General features: G+C 50.0%; 1 protein-coding gene across 1 annotated transcript in view; it reads right to left on the bottom strand.

The window, feature by feature from the left end:
• Slit1 (slit guidance ligand 1) overlaps window positions 1-23,258 on the bottom strand; it is a 140,958-nt gene extending 117,700 nt beyond the window's left edge. The window contains exons 1-4 of the mRNA XM_051199724.1: window positions 22,707-23,258; window positions 7,455-7,526; window positions 5,578-5,649; window positions 638-709 (exon numbers count right to left, since the gene is read on the bottom strand). Coding sequence (XP_051055681.1) covers window positions 638-709; window positions 5,578-5,649; window positions 7,455-7,526; window positions 22,707-22,903 — 413 coding nt within the window. The 5' untranslated portion in view covers window positions 22,904-23,258. The remainder of the gene's footprint in view (window positions 1-637; window positions 710-5,577; window positions 5,650-7,454; window positions 7,527-22,706) is intronic.
• Between the last annotated feature and the right edge of the window lie 309 nt (window positions 23,259-23,567).

Genomic DNA, 23,567 nt, shown 5'->3' with positions numbered 1-23,567 from the left:
GCAAGAGCTCAGTCCAGTGATGAACTCCCAGTCATGGAGTTAGCTAAGCTTAGAGTGTAGGCTGGAGATTACACTGGAAACTCCCTAGTAAGTCTCAAAGACCCCATCCAACTGCAGATCCCACAAAACAGAATAGATGTTAAAACAACTCAAAAACATGAGAATCGTGGAGCAACAATTAGCCAGTATCCTTTACACTTGGAAGAAGTGCATTGGCAGCTAATAAAGCTATGGTTTTACACCGCTGTAATAAATATACTCACTGAACAATAAGCCTAAAGGTAGATAGAGCTGAAAATAGAAATAGGCTTAAAAGTGTTTAGTGGAATGAATAAACATCCACCCCAAGACAGGCACCCAAGGCAGTGGCAAGGATGTAAGGATGTCCACAGCAGACTGTGGGCACAGGTATGGAACACCCACCCCTAGGACACCCTGCCACCAGCAGCAACATATGTAGCCGGATAAAACCCTGTCAAACTCTTGCCTGGAGAAGTATCCCACACAGACTTCTATAGAAAGGTCTGGCCTTCAATGCCCAAGCCTTTCCTGCCAGCAGGAAACATGAGCCCAAGGTCAGGGCCACTGACTCCATCCCACCCCTCAGGGTAGGCAGCAACCCTCATGTGTAACTCACAGTCGGGATAGAGCTTGGTTGTTCTGGAACAGTAGTTCAGGTAACACGTGTAGCTGGTTGCGGTTCAGTCGTCTGGAAAAGGTAACAGGAGAGGTGAGAGTCACCCGAGTGTTCAAGAGATGGCCAGAGGCCAGAGAGCCCTGCATTCCAAGTCATCTGGATCTGAGTCCCAGTAGGGCCGGAGCGGAGCCCCCTAGGCATCTTCTCTAAGATACAGCTCATCTGTGAGTGGCCACTCAGCTACACAGCACCAGGAAGGATAAGCCCTCAACTAAACAGCAAGAGTGACCTTCTTTGTTTGTCCCCTTCATGAGCCACCAAACTCTGACCCCCAGATAATCCCAACTGTGAGTTGGATCCTTAACCGTATGAAATGTGCAATTTCCTATTGGGGTAGGGTGGCTAAACATCAAAGAACTTGGTGTTTTGTCCACGCTTGTCTAGGCAGTGTTGATTTCTGTTTGGCTGACCGAGCTTTCGTTTTTTATTTTTATTTTTTTATTTTATTGTTTGCTCTGTTCATTTTTTCCAAAATGAAGAAGACATCATTTATTATTATTATTAATGAAAATGAAAGCTTTTTGTGGACATGGAAGTGCACATCTTTAACCCCAGCGCTTGGGATGCTGAAGCAGGAGGATCACCGTGAACTTGAGGGTTGTCAGGGCTACATAGTGTGTTCCAGAACAACCTGGGACAGACTGAGACCATTATCTCAAAAAATCAGGAAATTAGATAGATGATAGATAGATAGATAGATAGATAGATAGATAGATAGATAGATAGATGAGAGAGAGGGAGGGAGGGAGGGAAGGAAGAGAGAATGTTTGTTTTTAAAAAAATCAAATGCTCAGGCACTGGGCATGGTGTCACACAACTTTAATCCCAGCCAGCACTCCAGAGGCAGAAGCAGATAAATCTCTGTGACTCTGAAGCCAGCCAGGGCTACACAGAGAGTCCCTGTCTCAAAACAGCAAACAAATGTACTTTAAAAAACAAAATAGGAAAAAAAAAACTCAAATTACAGGAAGAGAGACACTCAAACACCAGTGTGCCCCTTACTCAAGTTTTTTTTTCCTTGCCAAACAGTAGAGACTTTATTTCAGTGCTGAGGGGTAAACCCGGTCCTTATGCATGTAAGGAAAGTGCTAGAACACCGAGCTGTACCCCAGCCACACTTTAATGTTTAATGCCTAAAGTAGTGCTTTCATAGTTTTCGATATTCTAGATCAGTTGGTCTCAACCTCCGTGTAAAGTTCTGCCCCTTTAATCCAGTTCTTCATGTTGTAGCGACTCCCAACAATAAAATTATTTTCTTGCTACTTAACTGTAATTTTGCTACTCTTATGAGTCATAATGTAAATATCTGATAAGCAGGATATCTGCTATTCAACCCCTGTGAAAGGGTAGTCCAACCCCTAAGGGGCAGCGACCATAGGTCAAGAACTGCTGTTCTGGGGACAGATGAGAGGGTGGCACTGTACACACAGGCAGGAGCCAGAAGGCTGGGTCTGGGATCTGCCTGATGGGAAGACAGAACACCAAAGGACCCAGACCTGCCCTGGGAAGACTTGCTGTTCCAAACTAACATAGCTAATCTCTTAACACGGGAATCTAGAATGCAGCAAAGGACACCGTCTAATTTTTGAGAAACTATAGCAGACGATAGTTTTTTAAAAGATGAGAGACTTGCAACACAGTCTCCAGCAAGGCATCGGCACAGCATGTCACACGAAGGTCCCCCAAGGGATTCTCTCACTGACTGCCATGAGCCAGCTCAGCCAAAAAAATGTTCTGGATGGACAGGACGAGGCTGAACTCTGTGCAGCCCTCAGGAACTCATCCATGGCTACCTCCTCTGAGGTCGTGTTTCATCTGATATATGAGAAAGGCCATTGTCACCACACTGGGGATCTCCATGTTCCAGCACAGGACAGACATCGGATTTACAGCTTTAGGAGACCAATTGGAAGAAACTGACTTGAAAGGGCAGGCTCCTAGGGAAACAAATCATTGGCTTGGAAGAAAGGGGTCTACCAACGTAAGCCTTAAAGCAACAAGAGCTGACATTGGATCTCCCCCAGTCCCTTATCCCCAGTCCAATAAATTAATCCGGTATTTACACTGCCTGGTAATTGCTAGGTTTAGTTTTGTTTTGTTTTCCCCCAAGACTTTCTCATTTTTCTGGCTTCAAGTTTGGAAAACATTCAGAAGGGGGAAGGGAAGGGAATTCAATGACTAACTTAAAACCAAAGGACACTAAAGGAGGGAGCCACTATGGTAAGAGACATTGGGCACCTGAGAATGAAAGCAGCTGCTGAGGGCTCCCTGTCACTTAGCCTTCTGGAACTCTTGACACTAAGACAGACACTCCTAGACATCACCTTACAGGACAAAAGCAGAGGGAAGGATGGGCTTCCTCCTCTCGTGTAACAACAATGCTCTCACTCTAGCACAGCCTTCCTCCTTGCAGCCACCCCAAGAGTAAATGTTCAATGCCACCATCTTGTGTTAGCTTGGCTCTTACCAGTGCCCAAGATCCGCTTGCTGGCATCGTTGAGAGCTGCCAAGAGGGACGTGAATTATCCAAGCACTCTTTAGGCTTCTGAAGTTAGCATTTTTGCAGCTCCCATCCTGCCTCACTTCCTCATAGCTGACTTTCCAGGCAACTAAGCACGCTCTGTGACCTCTGTGCAATAGGCCAGCTCCAGCCATGGCTCAGACTCATGGCTTCCAGGGCCTCACACTCCAGCTTCTGCATACACTTTTCCTAACTGCTTGTGAGAACCACCTATGTCATTTGTTTATGCCACAGGTACTTAGAAGCAGGGTTATGTGATTCAATCAATTTCATTCACAAATAAATGAAATGTTATGGGGGCGAGAGTCATCTATATGAAAATTACATTGGCTGCTCTGGAAAGATCTTAGAGCAGAAAAAAAAAAAAAAAAAAAAAAAAAAGGAAAGCTGCCAATTGAAGGGTGGTTGAATTCAGAGAAAAGATTTCATTCTCAACCTAAATTGCTTCCAAGGTGCTAAAAAGAAATCTCATTCTACCTTCAAGAAAACCAAAATTAAAAAAAAAAAAATAGCACACCGTTTGTGTGTGTGGTTTGGATGAATAAAGCCATACAGATCCCCAGTCACTGTCTCATACTAAAAGGAATAGAGAAATTCTTCAGGGGGAGAGGCTGGGAAAGAGGCCAATAAATGCACATTTCCATTTTAATTGAAAATGCTATGTTCACAATCTGGGTGTTTTTATTCTGGCTTGCCACGTCCAACAGCTTTCACAAACCAATCCCCATGGTCTCCCACAAATCTGAGCAGATGGCCACTGCGCTGGCTGCTCACTGAAGGGGTGCACAGTGCATACCTGACACCCCCAGAGATAGAATAACAGCCTGCGGTGAAGTGGCTGGTGACCCAGCCCCGAGAAACGGAGCTGAAAACGGACAGAAGGGACAAGGTCTTCAGTGAGTGGCAAGTCATGACTGAGAGGGTGACTCTGCCAAGCCCGGGCCTCCCCACTCCGGCCTTCTCATCTCCTCTACGGCCAGGCAGCACCAGAAGCCGGGTGGGATGGATTAGACCCAAGCCCGGCCCTCAGAGCCAGGTATTTTACTGTGAGCGTTTCAAAGGAAGCAAACACAGGAATGAACATCTGGCCTAGCACTGGATGGCTGACTGCTCAGTTTAAGGCTGGGGTGGGAAGGGGGTTCCTGGGCTGCAAGAAACAACGGGACAAACTCACCCTTTCTCGTTGTCTAATGCTTTCTTTTCTTTGACATAAAAATGAAAGGAGGGAGATTAATTAGGCCCTACTCATTAAGAGCCTCGGCATTGAAGGCAAAACAATCCAGTTCTAATCCCCTCTTCTGCACATGCGGCTTAGCCTCTAGGCACCTTGGTCTCTCTTCTGTGGAATGCCACTTGCAGGAGCATTACCTCGGGGTTAGATGACATGCTACAGGGCCAAGGGCGGTGGAAGGCACTCAGTATTAGCTGTAATTGTGAGACAGACCATCAAGGGAGAAAACCCCATTGTCTCACCTCTTAAGCTAATGGTCTCCTCTACTACACTTTCTCTCTGTGTCTGTCTGTCTGTCTCTCTGTCTCTCTCCTCTCCCTCTCTCTCATTTTATTTATACATTCCTCCATTTTCTGCCTAATCTGCACTGTGATCACATCCCGGGTGGGGGTGGGGGGTCCATGGTGTTTCAGTCTTGATTGTATCTTATCTGGCTATTTCTAATTTTTGGTAATTTGCAAAGAATATCCAGAATTACTCATTTCCAGCCATTTTTCTGGTCAGTTCTTAAATATAAAATGAAATTTCTGGTCAAAGAATATGAACTTTGGGACTACCCCACCCAACATCTGCATCCAAACCATTTTGCAGCACCAAAAGGTTGACCGCCATAAAGAGGCGAGAGCCCACCCACCCCCCTCCATCACCACCACCAATTCATTGACACCAATGTGAATGCAGAAAGATCACCACGACCTTTTTCAAAATTGAAAGCCCCACCCAGGACCAAGCCGTGCAAGCTCCGAGCATGCCTCTACTTCCTCCTTGCTGTACTGTGGCCCTGTACCTGAGACAGCAAGTCTGGGGACTTCCCTGGCAGTCCTGCTCAGCACACCAGTGACTTCCTTTATGAACCGCAAAACCAATGAATGGCAGCCACACCTCAGGAAAGACAGGTGGGAGGGATCCCAGTTGTGAGGACATTTGCCATCACGTGTTCCGGGACTAAGGGCAGGGCTGTACTGTGCATGGGAATGGAGGTTCCTTCCCATTTTTCTCTCAATTAGCATCTCTATGCACTATCAGGCAGGGTGAGGCTGGGATGCTCCCACCTCAGTCCTTACTACAGGCCTGCGGACAGCCTCTCTGCAACCCCAGCAGCGCCCCCAGCCCCTGCCCTATACTCACAGCCGCTCCAGCTCCTTCATGTCATCGAAAGCTCCACGTTCCACAGCTCCAATCTGGTTCTCCATCAGCTGCCTGGGAGGCAAAGAGACAGGACAGCTGCAGGACGCTAAACAGGGGCTCTTAGGACCAATTAGCTTTTGCCAGAGCAATGTGGGCTCATAATGCGGACCAAAGCCTTTCCCGGGCCCCATGTAGATCCAAGTTCTAGCTGAAGTGGTTACAACTTCACAAATTCCCCAACTCAGGTTCCACAGCAAGCACCGCCTGGCAGGAGCAGTGTGGCACGGTTCACAACTCTGCTTGAAGAAGGTGCTAGGTTTCCGAGGCACATGTGGTCCTTCGGTCCAGAGCATGCATCCCAGAGACATGGCCAGCATGGCAGAGGAAAGCCATACTAACTGGGCAGAGCCCACACATAAGCAAGAATGCTAGAGTTGCCAGACAACACCCCCGCTGTCTGCACCGAATTCGGCCTAGGCCCATCTGCTGAAGAATGGAGTGGGGTGCCAGGCCAACCAACCACCTGGCTCCATGAGCTTCTGCATCTCCCCCACCAACATGCTCTGTTTCGGAGCATCTGACTGGTGGGCAGCATTTGTCACCGAGAGATGGGATGCTGTGTGATCACTTTGGAGACACTGAAGGAGTGTTTCTGCTGTGTTCTTCCCTCCCCACTCCCAAGCAGATGGATTGCATGTTCCTGAATGGGCTTCAGGCAGAGTTTGGGGCAGGACAGTATTCTTTTCTGTCGGCTGGAGGCCTGTGGGAGGAGTTCCGGAAAGAGAGGAGGACTCCCCAGAATGGGAAGAGGAAAGTGTGGTCAATGTGGGTCAGTTCTGGAGCAGCAGACTCCAGTAACTCAGCACCCCCATCTCAGAGAGGATTATCCACAAGGTCCCCCACACATCCCAAAGACCCCCAGAACTGTGACGTGTGCCCTTCTGAACCTTGTACTATCCTGAGTGGGAGGTGAGGGACTCTGCATATGTGATGGTGGGTTTCCTGACATCCGGATAGGGCAGGGCCCCCAAATCTAACTGAGGTGGTGAAGATGCCTGGGTGCCAAGGCCTCCTACCTCTGCTGCCCAAGACCAGCAAAGCACAGGGGGATGGAGGGCCAACACGAGCCCCTCGCGTCTGCCCTGCCTGGCAGGCACTATGGATGGCCCACTGCTTAACAGGGCTATGCCGTCCACTTCCAGGATCTCCACTCTCAGACTCCCGAGTAAAGTCAGGCCTGTGTTCTTCTCATCACCCTGTTGACCAGGGCCTGTGGCCTCACCGAGGAGCTGAGAAGCCCTTCTGACATGGTGGACTGCACTGCATCGCCCACCCCTCAAACTGCTGCACTGCGCTTCCTCACCAGCCCCCATCCGATGTGCGGTGTGTTTGGAGGCAGGACTGTTAGGGACAGTGTGAAGTGAGTGGCGATCTGGGTGGGCCCTGATACCCAGGGGTTAGCGAGTCCTCTCTGTGTGTTCACGGAGCCAGGCCACGTGAGGTCCCAGCCTGATCAGGACTGATCCAGCACCTCAGCCTCCAGAACCTGAGCAAAGCCTATCTGTGCCTTAGGTCCCAACACCAGAGCAGGCTGAACTAGCAGAGATCTATAGACTCTCCTCCCCCAGAGACAGAAACGGCCAAGACTGCTTCATCCAAGTCCTCACACATTCTTTCAGCCTTGCGGGAGGCAGTAGCCTCTCTGGGTCAGGATGCTCAACATCACTCCCTCTACTCACTCAGAAGGCTCCTGGCTCCACAATAGAAGGCCTAGGCTAGCTTGTGACTCTCAAACTCCCATCAAGACCTCCATCTAGAGACCCAAGGCTGGGGGTGAGGACGGATGCAGACCATGGGGGACAGCAGCCCATACTCACAGCACTCGAAGCTGCTTCAGCCCAGCGAAGTCATTCTTATGGATTCGGGTGATATTGTTGCCGTTGAGCTCCCTGGCGGACAAAGGGGAAAGGGACGTGGTAAGAAGAGCGGCCCGAGCCCCCAGCACTAAGCTCAGACTCCCCTCCTCCTGGCTCAGCTCAGCACCCCCTCACCCTCCCAGCCAAGAAGCCCGGCAGGCAGGCAGGAGCCTCTCTGCAGCCCCCATTCCTGCAGCAGGAACAGTAAACTGACTTGCTGTTGAGGCTGCAGAATCCCTCAAGCATGGCTCCCCTCTGGGGACTCACCTAGATGGAAAGATAAGTCACGGAGGGGAAGAATCTAGAAATAGGCCATGGCAGAGGCATTCTAGGTATCCCAGCCAGACCTCAGAATCCCTACCCATAAAATGAGGGGTGCTGATTGTGACAGCCTCATGGGGTTCACGCCAGCATAAACAGGTAAAGACCATGTCTGTCCTTGGGCACGCTGCAGTATTGTCATGGGTGGCAGTGCACAATATGCTGGCGGGAGAAGCTGGGGAGGGACGTGCAGTTCAGGGGCACTGAGGACGTGAGACTTGAGCTGAGTGGCTCAAGACAAGAAAGGCCTGCCCAGAGGAGGCACGGAGCAAACTTAAGGAAGAGTCACTGAGTCAGCCCAAGTCTGAGATGACTGAGAGACGGCTGAGAGTTGGGGGCTATGGGTTCAAGCAAACACAGTTCCTGAGAGAGCAAGCAGAGAAAAAGCAAGGAGCCAGTGAAGGGCTCACCCGGGAGCCCGCGAGGCCATTCCTGAAGCAGCTAGCAGGAGGGCATGGCCAAGGAGCCTGACGTCCCATCCCCAGAGGCCAGACCTTCTGATGCTGTGTCTCCTTCTCTCACACCACGCCGGTGTCTGCCCTGTCCTCCCTTCCAAGGTCACATCTGCCTTCCCTAGGCCCACCTACAGAAACTAGAACAGACCCTGGTGGGCATCTTCATTGGCATGCTTGGCATGCTAGACACAAATCCTACATCAGAGGCCGGATGGCCCTCTCCTACCCAGCTTCCTAGTGCTCTTTCAGTCTCTGCCCAGCAGCTCCTCCTCCCAAAGGGCCTGCTCAGCCTCAGGAAGCCAGGCCAGTCCAAACAAAAAGTTCTCAGAAAGTTTCGGTACCAGAAAGTGGCATTGTCTGAGCCACAGCAACACACATCCAGACCCCGGCTGTCCTCTCCAGCATCTAATCCATCCCTGAGGCAGGAGCCATACTGTCACTATCATCTGTATGCTTTCCATCAACCTAAATACCCCACCCAAACACACACATACATGCATACACATGCACATGCACACGTGTGCATGCATGCGCACACACACACACACACACACGTGCACCCGCACATAAACATACACACACACACACACACACACACACGCACACACGCTCCCTGTTTACCTGTAAACCATTCTTCTCACTTAACCAAACAGTGGCCAAAAGTTCCAGGTATGGCTATGAGCTCAAACCAAGTCCAAGACACTGCCCTGGAGTGTGTTGAGACGTGCGGTCTGGACAAGGGTTCCCAGGCGCTTTCCCTAAGAACCATGTGTTCTTTGCTTCCACACGCCCCAGGAACCTTAGTGCCATCATGACCACCTGATGGATGAGGGAAGGCAATTCTCTGGTGCTGGGTGTGTCCCAAAGACAACAGCTTAGAGGTAACAGAACCCATAGTTGTGACCTTCTGACCCTAGGGCCCAATCAAAGCTGACAAGACAGTACCAGTAATTCATTTGACCCGTCATTCTCTATGCCTAGGACTCCCTGTCCCCGCCCCTTTTATAGTAGGATCAAAGGGGGCTTCAGTGACTTCCAAGTTGCCAGAGCTTCGGCAAGTGCCCAAAAACCAAGCCCCTTCTTATTCACTGCTGTGAGAAACATCTTCTCCGTGTGACAGCTCTTGTCAACCTCAAGGCTTTATCTTACTGATCTAAACATTCTTCCCTAGAATGGCCACCAATCTATGAATAGAACTCAAATGGTCGGCTGTAGAAAAATGCTTGGTTGAATTTCAGCCCACGCAGAAAATCAAATGCATACTGTGAGCTACAGATGGGTCTGATGACCAAGAGAGCTGCCATGACACAGAACACGTGTGGGTTACAAGACAGCCTGTATTCCATGAAAGCCACTCATGTGGTCATTGTACATTCACACACATGCACAGATCTGTGCACCCGGGAGCCTCATAGTAACAGCTATAACTGCTAAGTGATGAGAAATAAAATGACTTTACTATCTTTTCTGCTTACTTTCCTGCACTTTAATTTTTATAAGCCAATATAGTATACAACTTATTTCATTTAAATTTTTACTAGAATTTTTAAATGAAAAAAGTTAATTTAAAAAACTTAAAAATTAGTGACATGTGAATTTTTTTTCAAGTTCCTGGGAAAGAAAGAAGATGAAAACCACACATCACTAAGAATAATCACTAGGGATAATCTCCATGGATATTCTAGAATATTTTTCTCTCAAGTCTGCTTTTTTGGATGCAATCCTTATCCTTACAAGATCTTCAGAAAAACTTGCTAAGACCGATTCTTTTTCTTTTTTACTTTTATTGATTCTTTGTGGATTTCTCATCATGTATTCTGATCCCATTCATTTCCCTGTCTCTTCACATCTACCCTCTGCCCTTACAACCTCCCGCAAAAAAACAAATTTAAAAGAAAAATGAAAGGAAGCAAAAATAAAGATTAAAAAAAGAAGAAGAATCTCGTCATGGAAGCTGTTGCGTGCCCTGCTGAGTCACGGTTTACCCTTTAGTCCATGCATCTCTCCTTGTAAGTGTCCATTGCTATGAGTTGTTGGTCCGGTTTGAGGCCTCTGGCTTCTGCTACACCACTGGGGCTCCTCATTTTATAAGGCAGCTAGCTATAGCATATTCCCAGTGCACACTGACAAAAACAGAGGAAAGGCAAACGCTAGGACTTGTCTGCCTGAGACAGGGCCAGCACGGGACTCAGGAAGCCCCGAGCATCGAATTCCCACTAAGGCAGGTGGAGATGGACTGTCAGGCAGAGAGTCCGGATTATACCTGGCTCCTGCGTGTCTCCCATCTCCCTGAGAGGGTGAGCATACTGGGGCACACACCTCAAGCCGGTCCCTCCTCCTCATGTCCTAACCAGCACTCCATCACCACGTAAAAAGACTACACAAGCTAGGGAAGGGCCTGTGGCTCACACATCAACCCAAGTCCAGCTTTTCCCAGGAGTCCCTGCTGGTGCTTTCCCAATGCACCTGCCCAATGTACCCTCACTCTCAGTGGCCAGATCTAAGTGAGAACCCCTTTCTTTCCCATGTCTGAGGGCAGCTGTGACTTGGAAATATCACAGGGGCCTTAGCAGAGACGTGAACTTCCCAAGATCCTCAAACCCTTGCCTCAGCAGGGCAACTGTGGCCTCTGGTCCTCCAACAGGTAGTCCCACAGTGCTGCCATGGAGATCCTTTCCCGGGACGTGCTGCTGGGACCGCTTCAAGACCACTGCAGTCAGAGCAGCAGGTGGTGTGCCCACAAGGGCAGCTTTCAGCCTCAGGGCTAAAGGAAAAATCTCAATGGCAAAAGATTTTGGAGAAAAGTCTCCGAAGCAAAGCTATGTAAGGGAAAACCAAACCAGAAGGAGTTCTGGAACCCTCTCAGGAAGCAGGGATACTCACCAGCATCTGGGGGGTTGTGAAAACACAAAGAGAGTCCTCAGGTAGCTTAGACTTCAGAAGGCTCCTCCCAGTCTCTGCTGTCTCTGGCTCCCTGGACTTCCTTACCAACACCCCACCATGCAATTCCAGCTGCTCTAGGGACCGTGATGGCCCAAGCCTGCAGTGGTCATGGGAAGCTCTCACTGGGAATGAGGTAAACCTGCTGTGAGGCTTGCTGTGCCCAGCTCTTCCCTTGGAATCTTCCTGGGGGCAGGAATGCTGAGGGGCATGCCTCCTCAGTGCTAACCTGAGTCCTGAGGCCCACAGCGCCTGGCCAGCCACCTACAAGTGGGTCTAGCTGCCTGCAGAGCCCGCCTCAGGCCTTCAGCCTTGTGCCAGCTTCCTGCAGATGCCAAGGACTCCCCACACTCACTCTGGCTCTCCTCTAGTCTCTGTTGGAAAAGCCACAGCCAGGGGAGTCTTTTCAAGCTGTGAATCGGATCCCCATGTAAGTCCTGGAATTACCCTTTACCGCCTTTACTGTTGGAGTCAAGACAAAACCTCCTTACCATGTATTATAAGCTCCCCATTGTGCCTGAGGTGCTCCCAACCCCCATCCCCACTAGACTCCAAGCCCTGAGCCCCGTGGCGGTCTTTGAGCCTGCCCTCCCTCGCCTAACTCACTTTCTGGTAGCAAACCTTCCTCTCCCAGAGACACAATCACCCTCTACTCCACAGCCCAAATCAGGGATTGCTTTTCAGGGGTTTGAAGGAGTCCCAACTGATGCCACACCCCCAAGTTGTTTATTGGTTGGATAAATTTTGTTTTGTTTTGTCTGACCTCTTCCATGGTCAAGCACAGCACATGACACCTATTTCTACTGGCTTTCTAGAACACAGGGGTGGATCTGCCTTAACTTGATTTGTCTCCAGGAGTGCTGGCTTCAGCCATCCTCTGTTTCCCTCCTCCACTTGACATATTCTACAGATGGACATATCCTGAACATTCCACATACAGTGTGTGCCCCCGACAACACCCTCGTCTCTCCCAGGCCTTCTGCTCTCCTAGATGAGCCCAGTGTGAACAAGGGAACCCTGCTGGTGAAAGCAGGTGGCCACAAGGGTTCCCCCAGGCGCATCTGCTGCAGTGTGTAGGACAGCCTCCCACTGGAGGCTGGATGATAGCCTGCTGTGTGTATTTACGACTTGAGCATCCATTGGCCTTCGGCCGTAGGAAACAATGTTGTTATGAACATGGATGTAAGTGTACAAAATAGCTTTTCAAGTGTCTGTTCTCAATCCTTTTGAGTCATGCAGTATTATCAGTTTGCTTTCTGTGATACCATAAAACACCATGATCGAGGCTTCTATGGATGGTTTATTTGTCTTACAGCTCCATTGTATGAGCAACTGGCCTAGATGCCGAAGACTCACATCTTAAACCACAAGCACGAAGCAGAAAGAGCAAACTAGAAACAGAGTTCTTGAGCTCTCGGAGCCCACTTCCTCCCGGAAGGCTACACCTCTGGAGAGTTTTCCCCAGTTAGTGCCACCAGCTGCGGACCAAGTGTTGAATTATATGAGCTAATATAGGGGACATTCTCATTCAAACCTCTGCAGTTGTTTGTCTTTTGTTTTGCTTTGTCTTTTAAGACAGGGTCTCACTATGTAGCTCTAACTGTCCTAGAGCTTGTTATATAGATGAGACTGGCCCCAAACTCACAGAGACTCACATGCCTCTGCCATCTGAATGCTAGGATTAAAGACATGTGCCACCACCGCCTGGCCAGTAACTCTATTTTTAAATTTTTGAGAAATTGCCGTCTGGTTTTGCACAGCAGCCAATTCCTTTGATGTCCTCACCAACAGGTGTTACTTTCTGTCTGGGAATTTTTTTTTTTTAATGGTAGCAATCCCAGTAGGAGTGAAGGGATTGGGCCCAACTCAATTCCAATCCCTTGTACTTTTCTATTCTGAGAGTCAAACGTCAACTGGTCCCTTCATTACTGGGGTGTTGCATCTGGCAGTCCCCTCCTGTGAGCTACCTACACACAAGCACTAGGCAGCAAGGATCCTCCCAAGTAGCCACTCCACACTGGCAGTCACTGGCTCCCTGAGGTTGACCTCCCTGTAGCCACAGAGTCGACTCACTACCCTCCACCTCTGGATGAGATGGCGCCCCCTTCCTGTGCCAGCTGGTAACTTGAGTCTACCCCAAATGCACGCAGGCAGGAATCGACTGTGGCCTCAGTGCTAAGCACTGACAGGTGCTGGGTAGAGCTGGGTGAGTGAAAGCCTTATTAACATCTGAAGAACAGCAGGCTCCAGTCAAATTTAAAAGCTACACACAAACACATCTCACAGCCCCATGACTCAGGGACTCTCAGCCAACCACTGAGCAGCCAGCTGTCCTGTCCCTGCTGCAGATGGCCCCACCTCTCTGCGAAGCTGGTTAAAGTAAGATCTTCTCCCAGTACTGCTGAGTAAGACAGAGTGTAGATGAAGCTCTAAAGCATCTTAGCCTGAGTCTGGCATGAGAGGTAAAGGGCGACCACAGGCACCATCCAAGTAGAGCTCTGTATCCACCCCTCTCTGACCTATTGCCTGCGCTCTGTGCTCCACCCCTCAATGTCCCTGCCTCCCCATTGCTATAACACAAGCAAGCAACTCTCTGGGACCTTGCTGACTTTCCTCTAGGCTGCCCTCTCCCACCCAGGCTTCCCACCCCCCCCCACTCCCGCCATCTGCTCCCGCCTGCCTTCTTTCCTTCTAGGAAGCTGTTAGTCCCAGGCTGCAGTGATCTTGGCCTCCGTGCCAGCAGCTTGCCTCGGCCCTCATCCTCACCTACCGTCCTCATCCTCCTCCCTGGCTCCACCCGGTGCTCCCCACCCAGAGCATAGCTCCTCCCACATGTGCCACCCTTTCCTCGACACCGGCTCATCCCCAGTCCTCTCGGTGTGGGTTAGAATTAGAGGCACACCGCCTGAGGCCTCAAAGGTGCTTCCTTCATCAGGAGACCCCGGAGCACGCAGCACTTCCAGATCTCGTTCTGTGCACCCCAAATCTGAAATCGCCTTTGCCAAAGACTATAGAATCAACATGTCTGGGATGAGCCTGGGAATGGGAATTTTGTGCTAGACTGGACTTAGTCTCTCCCAGGCTGGGCCTCTCCAATGCCTAGCCTCAGCCCTGTGGAAATTCTACGATGACTGAGAATATCTGTCATGGTCGTTAAAATAATCGCATACCTAGCAGCCAAAACTGCCCCAAATCCACTGCCTCCCACGGTGCTGAAGCAGATGCACTCAAGGCTGCCTCCCTCTGGGCACCTCAGGAGACTGCCCCCTCCTTACACTTCACTGGCTATGTACCTTGGCTGTGGACTCTTCCTCAGCGACCTCTAATCTCTTACTTCCATCACCACATTTTCTAAGTCTTGTCCTGCCCTTCGTTCCTTTTGAGAGGGACCCTTGACAGTGCAGAGCTACTCAGGTGATCCAGGATCACTCACCCCAGCCCCACTGTCTCGTGGCCTCAATCCCATCTACTAAGTTTAGTTGTAAGGTAGTAAGGTCGCATGTGCTAAGGAATAGATATGGGCATCTCTGTGGGCTGTCACTCAGTCTGACACTGGGGCCTTATTTTCTAAAGAAAAGATCAGAACCCATGAATTGTCTCATCAAGAGTGGAATCGTCCAAATAAAAAGAACTCATTAAACATATATATATATATATATATATATATATATATTTTTGAGTACCATGTTGCAGATACCAAGGATAGAATGGTCCATGGCACAAGGCCTGTGTGCCCTTGGGAAAGCAAAACCCTAAGGTAGTCCCCGGACAAGCTACTGTTGAGGAAGTAGAAGGCAGGCTTGGCGGTGCTTGCCTGCAACCCATCAGTCAGGAGCCTGAGATAGCAACATGATGAGTTTGAAGACAGCCTGGACAACATAGCATGTTCCAGAATACAACTAACATAGTGAGATCCTGTCTCAAAAAGGGGAAGCATATTATTATGCTTTTCCTTCCAAAAGAATTTAATTAATAAATATAGAAAGATTGGGGAAAGAGAAAATAATAATTGGACAATGATTATCGAAGATAAGATGCATTGATCAATGCTAAAATAGCTGACACTTTAAGGAAACCCAGGACACTGTGCAGTCTCAAAGCACCACCCCATCCCCCACCACCTGAATGTGGAAAGTCACTTTACAGGAGGAATCTAGTAGACATCATCTTAACCTGGGGGTGCAGGTTAGCCAGCAACAAACCGTGTGGCTGTACCTGCCCACAAGACACTCTAAAGACACATCACCCCTGTGATATTCTTGCCAAAAATGCACAGACTCAACCAAATTATGAGAAATACTAAACAAGCTAGGCATGGGATGCACACATTTAATCCCAGCACTCAGGAGACAGTGATCTCTGAGAGTTTGAGGCCAGCCTGATCTGTATAGTAAGTTCCAGACTAGGAAAACATGATAAAACTCTGCCTCAAAAACTAGAGAGACAGATAACTAGACAACCAAGTCAATGAACTTTGCACGAAGTAACTAGCTAATGATCATTCCAAAGAGTCAAAGTTATGAAAGGGCAAAAAGCCTGCCCCAGGCTGAAGGAGACTGAGGAGAGATGTAACGAGATACAATGTGGACCCCTGGGATTCGGGGGCCATTTATGGGTGAAAAGGAGGAGAAAAAGCCCATTGCTTGGATGATAACATCATAGCTATGCTAATTTCTCAATTGGCTAACTGCACTGTGGTTACAAAGTTAGCATTGGTGGAAGGTGGTTGAAATGTAGAACCATCTAAATTTCTAATTCAGTCAACTATTTCATGAATTAAATCAACTAAAACCATTTTGGGAGAAAAAGCTTTTAATTTGAAGAAAAAAAAGAATAAAGCCATAGCAATAATGATGACAAAATCCCAGACACAGACATCACATAATTGACTCTCCGCACTGCCCGCTGCTGCCCTTCAACACCATTCCAATTATTCCACACACCAAAGCGTGGCGGCAGAATTCCTGAAAACTCCATTCATACTTACCCCTCACTGCTCAAAACCCCTGGGGCAGATGCTCAAAGGGACCTGTCAACAGGACACCAGATGGGCTTGCACCGGCTCCCACCAGCATAATCCGAGATACTCTCAGCATCAAATAGTAATGGTAACAAACTAGATGCCAACAAGTAAAATGGTAACATATGTCTCTTATGGGGGAGATCCCCTCCTACCAGCAAACCAGTGAAGAAAAGATGCGGCCAGGAATCAGCTACTGGGTCTGAAGCCCCAGACAAAGTTCTGAAGAAAAAGTTATACACACGGCTTCAAACTATCTCCCAGAAATTACTTAACACAGAAGAAAACAGATGAGCCTTGACATCTACGGACCTAGGGATCAGAGATAAAGTCACCAATGCCAGGACAGACTGACATGTGTTTCTCCTCACAGGACACAAAGAAGGAAACAATGTGACTTATTTAGAATTCTTAGTTAAAATGGGATGTAACCTGAGGAACAATTGGATACAGGCAAGCTGAAGGTCACACCGCTTGATAGCTGGACTGTAGTCCTCAGTATGTCAAAGTCAAAAAGAACAAAGGCAGAGGAGACACCCCAATTAAAGATGAAGAGTCGTGACCTCTAAATGCTATCTGGGGTCTTAGGTCAGAGTCTGAACATGGGAAAAGTGTTGATAAGACATTGCTAAAACAGCTGATGAAAACTGAACATGAGTTACCGAAGAGATAACAATATTGTGTTATTGAATGCTCTAATTTTGGTAGATTTGTTGCTTTTGGAAAATGTACAAATACTTAAACTTTACAGGGTCTCCAGCCTATTCTTAAATGAGGGAAAAAAAATCACAAGGCCAGATGTGGTGACACATGTCTGACACCCTGGCCCTTGGGAGGGTAGGATGTGGAATCATAAGTTCAAAGCCAGCCTGGGCTACAAAGTGAGACCCTGCCTTAAAAACTGCATTCAAGCATCCATGTCTTAAGTATGAGTGTGAGATAGTTAAGAAAGGAAATGGAATGGAATGGGCCTGGTTAAAGGAGACACGGGGGTTCCTGACCCGTCTGTCAAAAATTTTCTAACAAAATGAAATATGGTAGTGAGCACAAGGGTTCTTTATGAGTGTTCAAAATAATCTAAACTCAAACTTGGATGGTATTTGAACAACTCTGCTGATTTATTTTAAAATCATTGACTTTTTGAAAAATTAATACAAGCTTTTACATACAAGTACATACACACACACACACACACACACACACACACACACTGGTAGCTTCTCTTTCTCAGCCCCCTGAACCGATGCCTTCCTAGAATTCACCTGAAAATTTTTTCAGGTGGATGTGCTCCGCCCCCACCCACCCTAAATCCACGGGACTCAACTCTGTGTCCCCAAAAGCCCTTACCCTTCCCCCAACTCCACCTGCCTTCCAGATTCAAACCCTAAGTTGACTCCAGCCCTGCCCCCATCTCTCTCTTGCCATCACCAAGTGCCTCCCATCAATCACCCTCATCTCTGCACTGATGGGACACTGGCTGCAAACTGCACAATAGGCTAAGCCCTTTATCAGGGTGATTTCATTTCAACTTTACAGCTCTACAAGCAAAATGTCATCACTGGTCCCAGGAAATCAAGTCACTGCCGAGCTGCCCGAAGTCTCCCAGGTGGCAGCTGATGGAGCCAGGATGCAAACTAGGCCATTGTCACACTGATGCCTGCCTGTGCTGGAAGCTGCTGTGCTCCCGGTCCCTACAGATGTCCATGCGTGCTATTCTTTTCTCCGGACCCGCTACAAGCTCCCAGAGGAACCAGCCCGTACCCAGACCTCTCTTGATGTGATGCACACACGGCAGGTGCCCAACAGCTGTTTGTTGGCCACGGGCTGGTTTCCAGAAAGGAGAGGAGGGGGTGGCAAGCGCCATCAAAAACAGGAGCCAATTCTCCACCCCCAGCACAGCCCAGCTCCCTGGCTACTGCCCAAAGCCCCGGCCGTCATCTGCTCTGGGTAATAAGTATTTGTATGGCGATAATTACAGCATTTGGGAAGAAAATCCCATTAAGCAAGAGCCCTGCCGAGCTGCTAATGCCGGCACAGAACTGGAGGCGGCAACTCCGCCAAACGCCTGCCCGTCTGCTCCCGATAACGCGGGGGCTGCCTGTCCCCACCGCCCCACACAGGCCCCGAGAGAGCATGGACGCCCCTGCTTGCAGCCTTCCGCAGCATGGACCAGCTCCTGGCATGACATCGAGAAGGGTACTGAGGAAGGACTCCCAGCCATGCCTGGTGAAAGAAGAGGGTAAGTATTACAGGGATCCAGCACTGAGTGGTCTCCGAATCCTTTTATGTCCCTGGAGCTCTCTGTCACGTTAATAGCAACGATAATCGTGCCATTTATTGGGCACTTGCTTTCTGCCAGGCTCTGTGAGGCACACAGCACCTCTCTGCCTATTATGGAGTTCAATCCTCTGGCCCAGCCTTTGAAGCAGGTCCTATCATTACCCCCACTTTATGGGCAAGAAACTGGGGGTTTAAGCAGTGCGCTCCTCCTAAGCACTTATCTCAATTTGCAATTATGTCTTTATTCTCCTATCAGCTATTCTTCTCAATCCCCTGCTGGACAGGAACTTGGGGAGAGGCAGTTTCTCCTTCCACTAGGCAAAATGCAGAGAGCTCAGTAGATGGCAGCTATCTGTTGAATGAGGGAATGTAACCCCACAGGATGCCCCAGCTGCCAAGAGGCAGAGCAAGACTAACAAAACGCCAGACAGGCGATACTAGAGTCATGCCATCACGACCCTCCACCCTGCAGTCCCTTCTCCCTGTACCCAAAGTTCGGGGGACAAAGGAAAAGATGCCCAAGTATAATGACCCCTTGCTCTGAGAGGCAGGAGCTCAGGAGAACAGCCTGAAGCATGGCTGAGCCTCAGCAAGTACCTCCAAGTACCCAACATTGTAGTCTTTCACATGGGCTTCTCACAGTATTAGCACCCAACATGCTATGAGTGAATCCTTGTGAAGGTCTTATGGAATAGGAGATATTCCCACAGATCAAGGGAAGATGACATCAGCCACATGCCACCAGACTCCAGCATATTTCCTGCAAAGCTGCCATTTTTCCTTTATATGTGAGCAACAGGGTCTTGTGCAGGTAAAGGACCACCACTGGCTCTCTGTTCAAGTTGCTCAGAGTCCAGCACTGAGCTTAGCATGCTGTCTACCATACCGGTACCTATGAAAGCAGGAGACTCAACCCTACCAGGGCCAAGTCCCCTGCTCAGAGCAGTTCTCTGCTATAAGACCCCCACAGTGGCTCACCTAGTCAGGCCTGGATGACAGATGTGGTTTCAGCCCCTGGCCTCAATCCCAACATTGTATGGATTTTAAATGGGTCCCCCAAATCATAAATGTGACCGTCCAGCCCTAAGGAATGCTCCAGCCCAGGCTAGCCATGGACTTTGGCAGCATGCCTGCAGCTAGAGTGAGACAGACCAACCAGCAAAAGGGTACAGGACATAGACAAGGGCAAGAAAGCAAATCTCACAGCCTAATGAGTGACAGGATATGTTAGACCTGTTTGACGCACTCCTGGATAGTCTAGTGCAAACCATTGTTTAAATTAAGGGGGGAGGCCCCCTGAAAGTCAAGATGGAAGGGGGAAAGTCAACATTTGGCTAGCATGGCTGAGTCCCTCTGAGCCTGGGCCCTACAAAGACGTGACTCTTGCAGGATCTTGGCCACAGGTCTCCAGTCCTCACTCGTCACTGTAATGGTTCCATTACAGTGAATTATTTAGTATCCCTTCCCATCAGTCCACCCAGCCCTCAGCCTCTGTGGCTGGACCAATTTCCTCAGCCGTGCTAAGCCTTCCACAAACTCCTCCCAGAAGTCTCCACAGAAAGCCACAGCAGTTTCTTCCCACTTGGGAGAACAGGTGTGAACCCAGAGTTACAAAATATGTGGCCATAAAGTTGCTGGGGCCCTTGGGCTACTACCAAAGATGCTCAGCGGACACGCATATAGCCTACAGAAATCTCCCAGCCTGGGGAGCCGCTGCCCGGTCTCTAGCCAGCACATCTTTCCCACTCTTTAAGATGTTCATCCTGGACTCCCACATCCCCAAGAGTAATGTGAAGCTGGAGAAAGGCTTTCCTGGCCCTTCCTGATCTCTCTGTACAACCCCAGCCTCCTCTCGGCTCTGGACACCATGATTCAGCCCCCAGGGAACTGCTTGCCTCCAGGCCAGCCACTCCTAGCTGAAGGCTTTGTGTTCAGGTATCACTCCTGCCTGTGTTCCCGGTACTTGGCAAAACCCACAAATCCTAATAGCACACCCCATCTTCTGAGAAACCCCTTGGCCCCCAAAAAGGGCTTCTTGTGTTCTCACAGGCCATTCACATGGCTAGCCTGGCCTCTCCTTACATTTCTTAGCTAACAATCCTTCACACCATCTGCCCTGTGAAGGCAGAGGCAGGCTCACTCTCTGTTGGGGCCTCAGCACCCAGGATAGGTACTGGCTTGATAAACATGAGGCATCTCCTGTGCTTACTTAGCACATTACCTTCATCCTCCCAAGAAGCAAAAACCTAATGTAGCCCAAACTCCATGTCCTGACAGAAAGCAACTACGTCTGGTAACACAGCCAATAATTCACAGAACCAACTCTGCTCCTATCCCAGGATTCACTTCATCTCACTGACTAGAAAAAGGCCAAAGAGCCAGGCAGTGGTGGCACACCCTTTAATTCCAGCACTCGGGAGACAGAGGCAGGTAGATCTCTATGAAATCTAGGACAGTCAAGGCTACACACTGTCTCTGGGGGTTGGGGGGGGGGGAACTACAGAATCCATGAAAGTCAAAACAGACCCTATCCTAACATTCAAGTAGCGGGGGAAACGGTGCACAAGAATTAAGGCTGCAAAGCAGAGGGGCCCGTGTGTGTCACATGCAGGCTGCGGCCAGAGTAACAACTGCAGCAGAAACATGCCAGGTAAAGCAGGGGATGGGAATTGTATCCAGAACAGGCCAATCAGGTGACCGATGACCTTAGAGGTCTTCCAGACTCTTTGGTCATTCATTCCTCTCCAGGTCCGTGAAGCTGCCTAGAGGAAATTCAGTTTGGTGCCATCTGCCAATTTCTACACACACACACACACACACACACACACACACACACACACGCACGCACGCACATGCACGCACACATTCACGTGTGAGCCTGCACCAATTCCCAACTACATTGCATGCAGACTGCAAAGTCCCTGAAACTGTCACAGGAATGTCTCAAACCCAGCCAAAAAGAGTCTGGGCTAAGCTCACCCTCACTAATACTTCAGAGTTTGATGTATCAAATAGTTCTCCCTAGGATTTGCCGCTGACCAGCTGGAACTCATGAAAATATGCTCGGAAGTTAGCAAAATATATATACCTTTTCTGGAGCTCACTGCACTCATCCAAGAGTGTGGGAAGAAAGGGGAAGCCGGCTTCAAAGAAGCAACCTTTTCCAAAGTAGCAATAAAAAGCTTCCAGTGCAGTCACCTCTGAGAGCTGTACAAAGGCCCTGTGTGTGACTAGAAATCCACTTGCAAGACCCAAAGACCCATGGCGTCATACTACTGTGGTGTTCTTAGATGCTGGGATTTCACACAGACCACATTCGGCAGGAAAACAGAAAACACATCATACAGGTCTGTAAACACATGCTCTACTGTGTTCAGCAGGTCTAGAAAAGGGTGGAGTTTCCTCAAGAATCCAGAAGTAGATGAAAGAAATGGTGGTTTTTAAGACTTGTCACCATCAATGTCTTCAACCTTGAGCCCCCAGGCCAAGCGTCTCGCCTCTCGCCTTTAGTATCATTCCTGGGCTTCTAGTCCAGGACACATCCAACCCTTACAGGGTACTGAATGTCACATGCCCCAAACCCCAAACCAAAAGGCTCTCAGGTCCCATTGTCTGCCTGCCTGGCCTGGGGATGGTGACCGAAGGAGAGGTAGGTGGCTGACACCTTTAAGGGAAGAATTACCAAGGCTTTGGAGACAAACAATGGATAGAATAGAAAGAAGCCCAGAAACTTCTGCTCCATGGCACCACCAAGCAGCCAGCCCTGGGAGCCTAAATCCACCTGCTCACTCAGAACCCAGCCAAGCCCCAAGTGTCCAAAAGGAGACATTGCGCTTGGTGTGTGTGGGAAGCTTTTCTCCTGGGTGCCAGGAAGGCTCTCTGGCACTGATTCGCAGGTATCCTGGCGGAATAAAAGTGTTGTGCGGTGGAAAGGGCCTGCCACCAAGCAGAGCGCAAGGGGCAGGTGTGAGAATGGGCTGACAACCCGTTCTGCACCCTTTGAATCCCGCACCTGGAGACAGCCGCGCTCCTGGCTTCTGGCTCCCAAAAGACCTACCAGCGCACTGACTCCTCTACTAGCTACGGAGCCCAACAGTCTTGCGTCTCCCACCCCATCCCTGGCCCTCGGATGCGTCAGGGTGGGAGAGCAACCTGGGGCGGGGAGGAGTCCCAGTGGACCGGTGGAGCGGTACTCACAAGCGCTCTGTGTTCCGCGGGATGTTCTTGGGGATGGCCTGTAACCCCGTGCCATGGCAGTCCACGGTGGTGCCGGTACAGGTGCAGAGGGCGGGGCATGCCGTGGCCCCCAGGCGCCACGCGGCTGCCCACAGCAGCAACCACAGCTCCGGTCGGCTCAACCCGGAGGAGGACCCGCGCTGGGGCGTCAGCGCCATGGTGCCCTCACAGTGTCCCGTTCGCGTGCCAGACGGCTGCAGCCGCTGACCATCACCGTCTGGGGCCGTCCCCAGGTGCTATCCCCGCCGAGCCACCAAAGAGCCGGGGGAGATCGTGCGATGCGCCCTAGCGGTCCGGGTGGCACCTAGATGCTCCCAGCGACCCCGACAGTACTCCGAGCAAGGAAAGGCGCCTTAAGCGGAGAGCGCAGGACTCCTCTCCTAGAGCTCGCTGCCGGCGTCTCCCTCTCCCTCACTCCAGCTCCCAACTGACTGCTGCGAGCAGGAAAAATGGGCAGGCCCCGCGCGCGCACCTCGCGTGTGCGCGCGCACACGTACACACACACACACACACACACACACACACACACGCTGGCTCGCTCGCTCACACCCGGTAGTCATCCATCAATCGAAAAGCACATATTCAGGGCCAGACTCTTCCCGCCCCCGCCCCCCCTCCGCCCCACGGACCCCCGCCCGCTTCCTCCCCACCACTCCTCTACTGCAGCAGAGGCTGAGCCGCTGGCATACAGTTTCAAAGGTGCAACCTCTCAGGCGCCAGGGGCTTGGGGGAGGGAGGGGTTGCAGGCTGGACCTGCTCTGTGGGCTCTGTGCTCTCTCCTCTCCCCCCTCCTCTCTCTCTCTCTCCTCTCTCTCTCTCTCT

The sequence above is a fragment of the Phodopus roborovskii genome, unplaced genomic scaffold, assembly GCF_943737965.1.
Source record: "Phodopus roborovskii unplaced genomic scaffold, PHOROB, whole genome shotgun sequence".
Classification (NCBI taxonomy): domain Eukaryota; kingdom Metazoa; phylum Chordata; class Mammalia; order Rodentia; family Cricetidae; genus Phodopus; species Phodopus roborovskii.
Note: the sequence above shows the minus strand (reverse complement) of the source record. Positions and strands in the feature narration are given on the sequence as shown.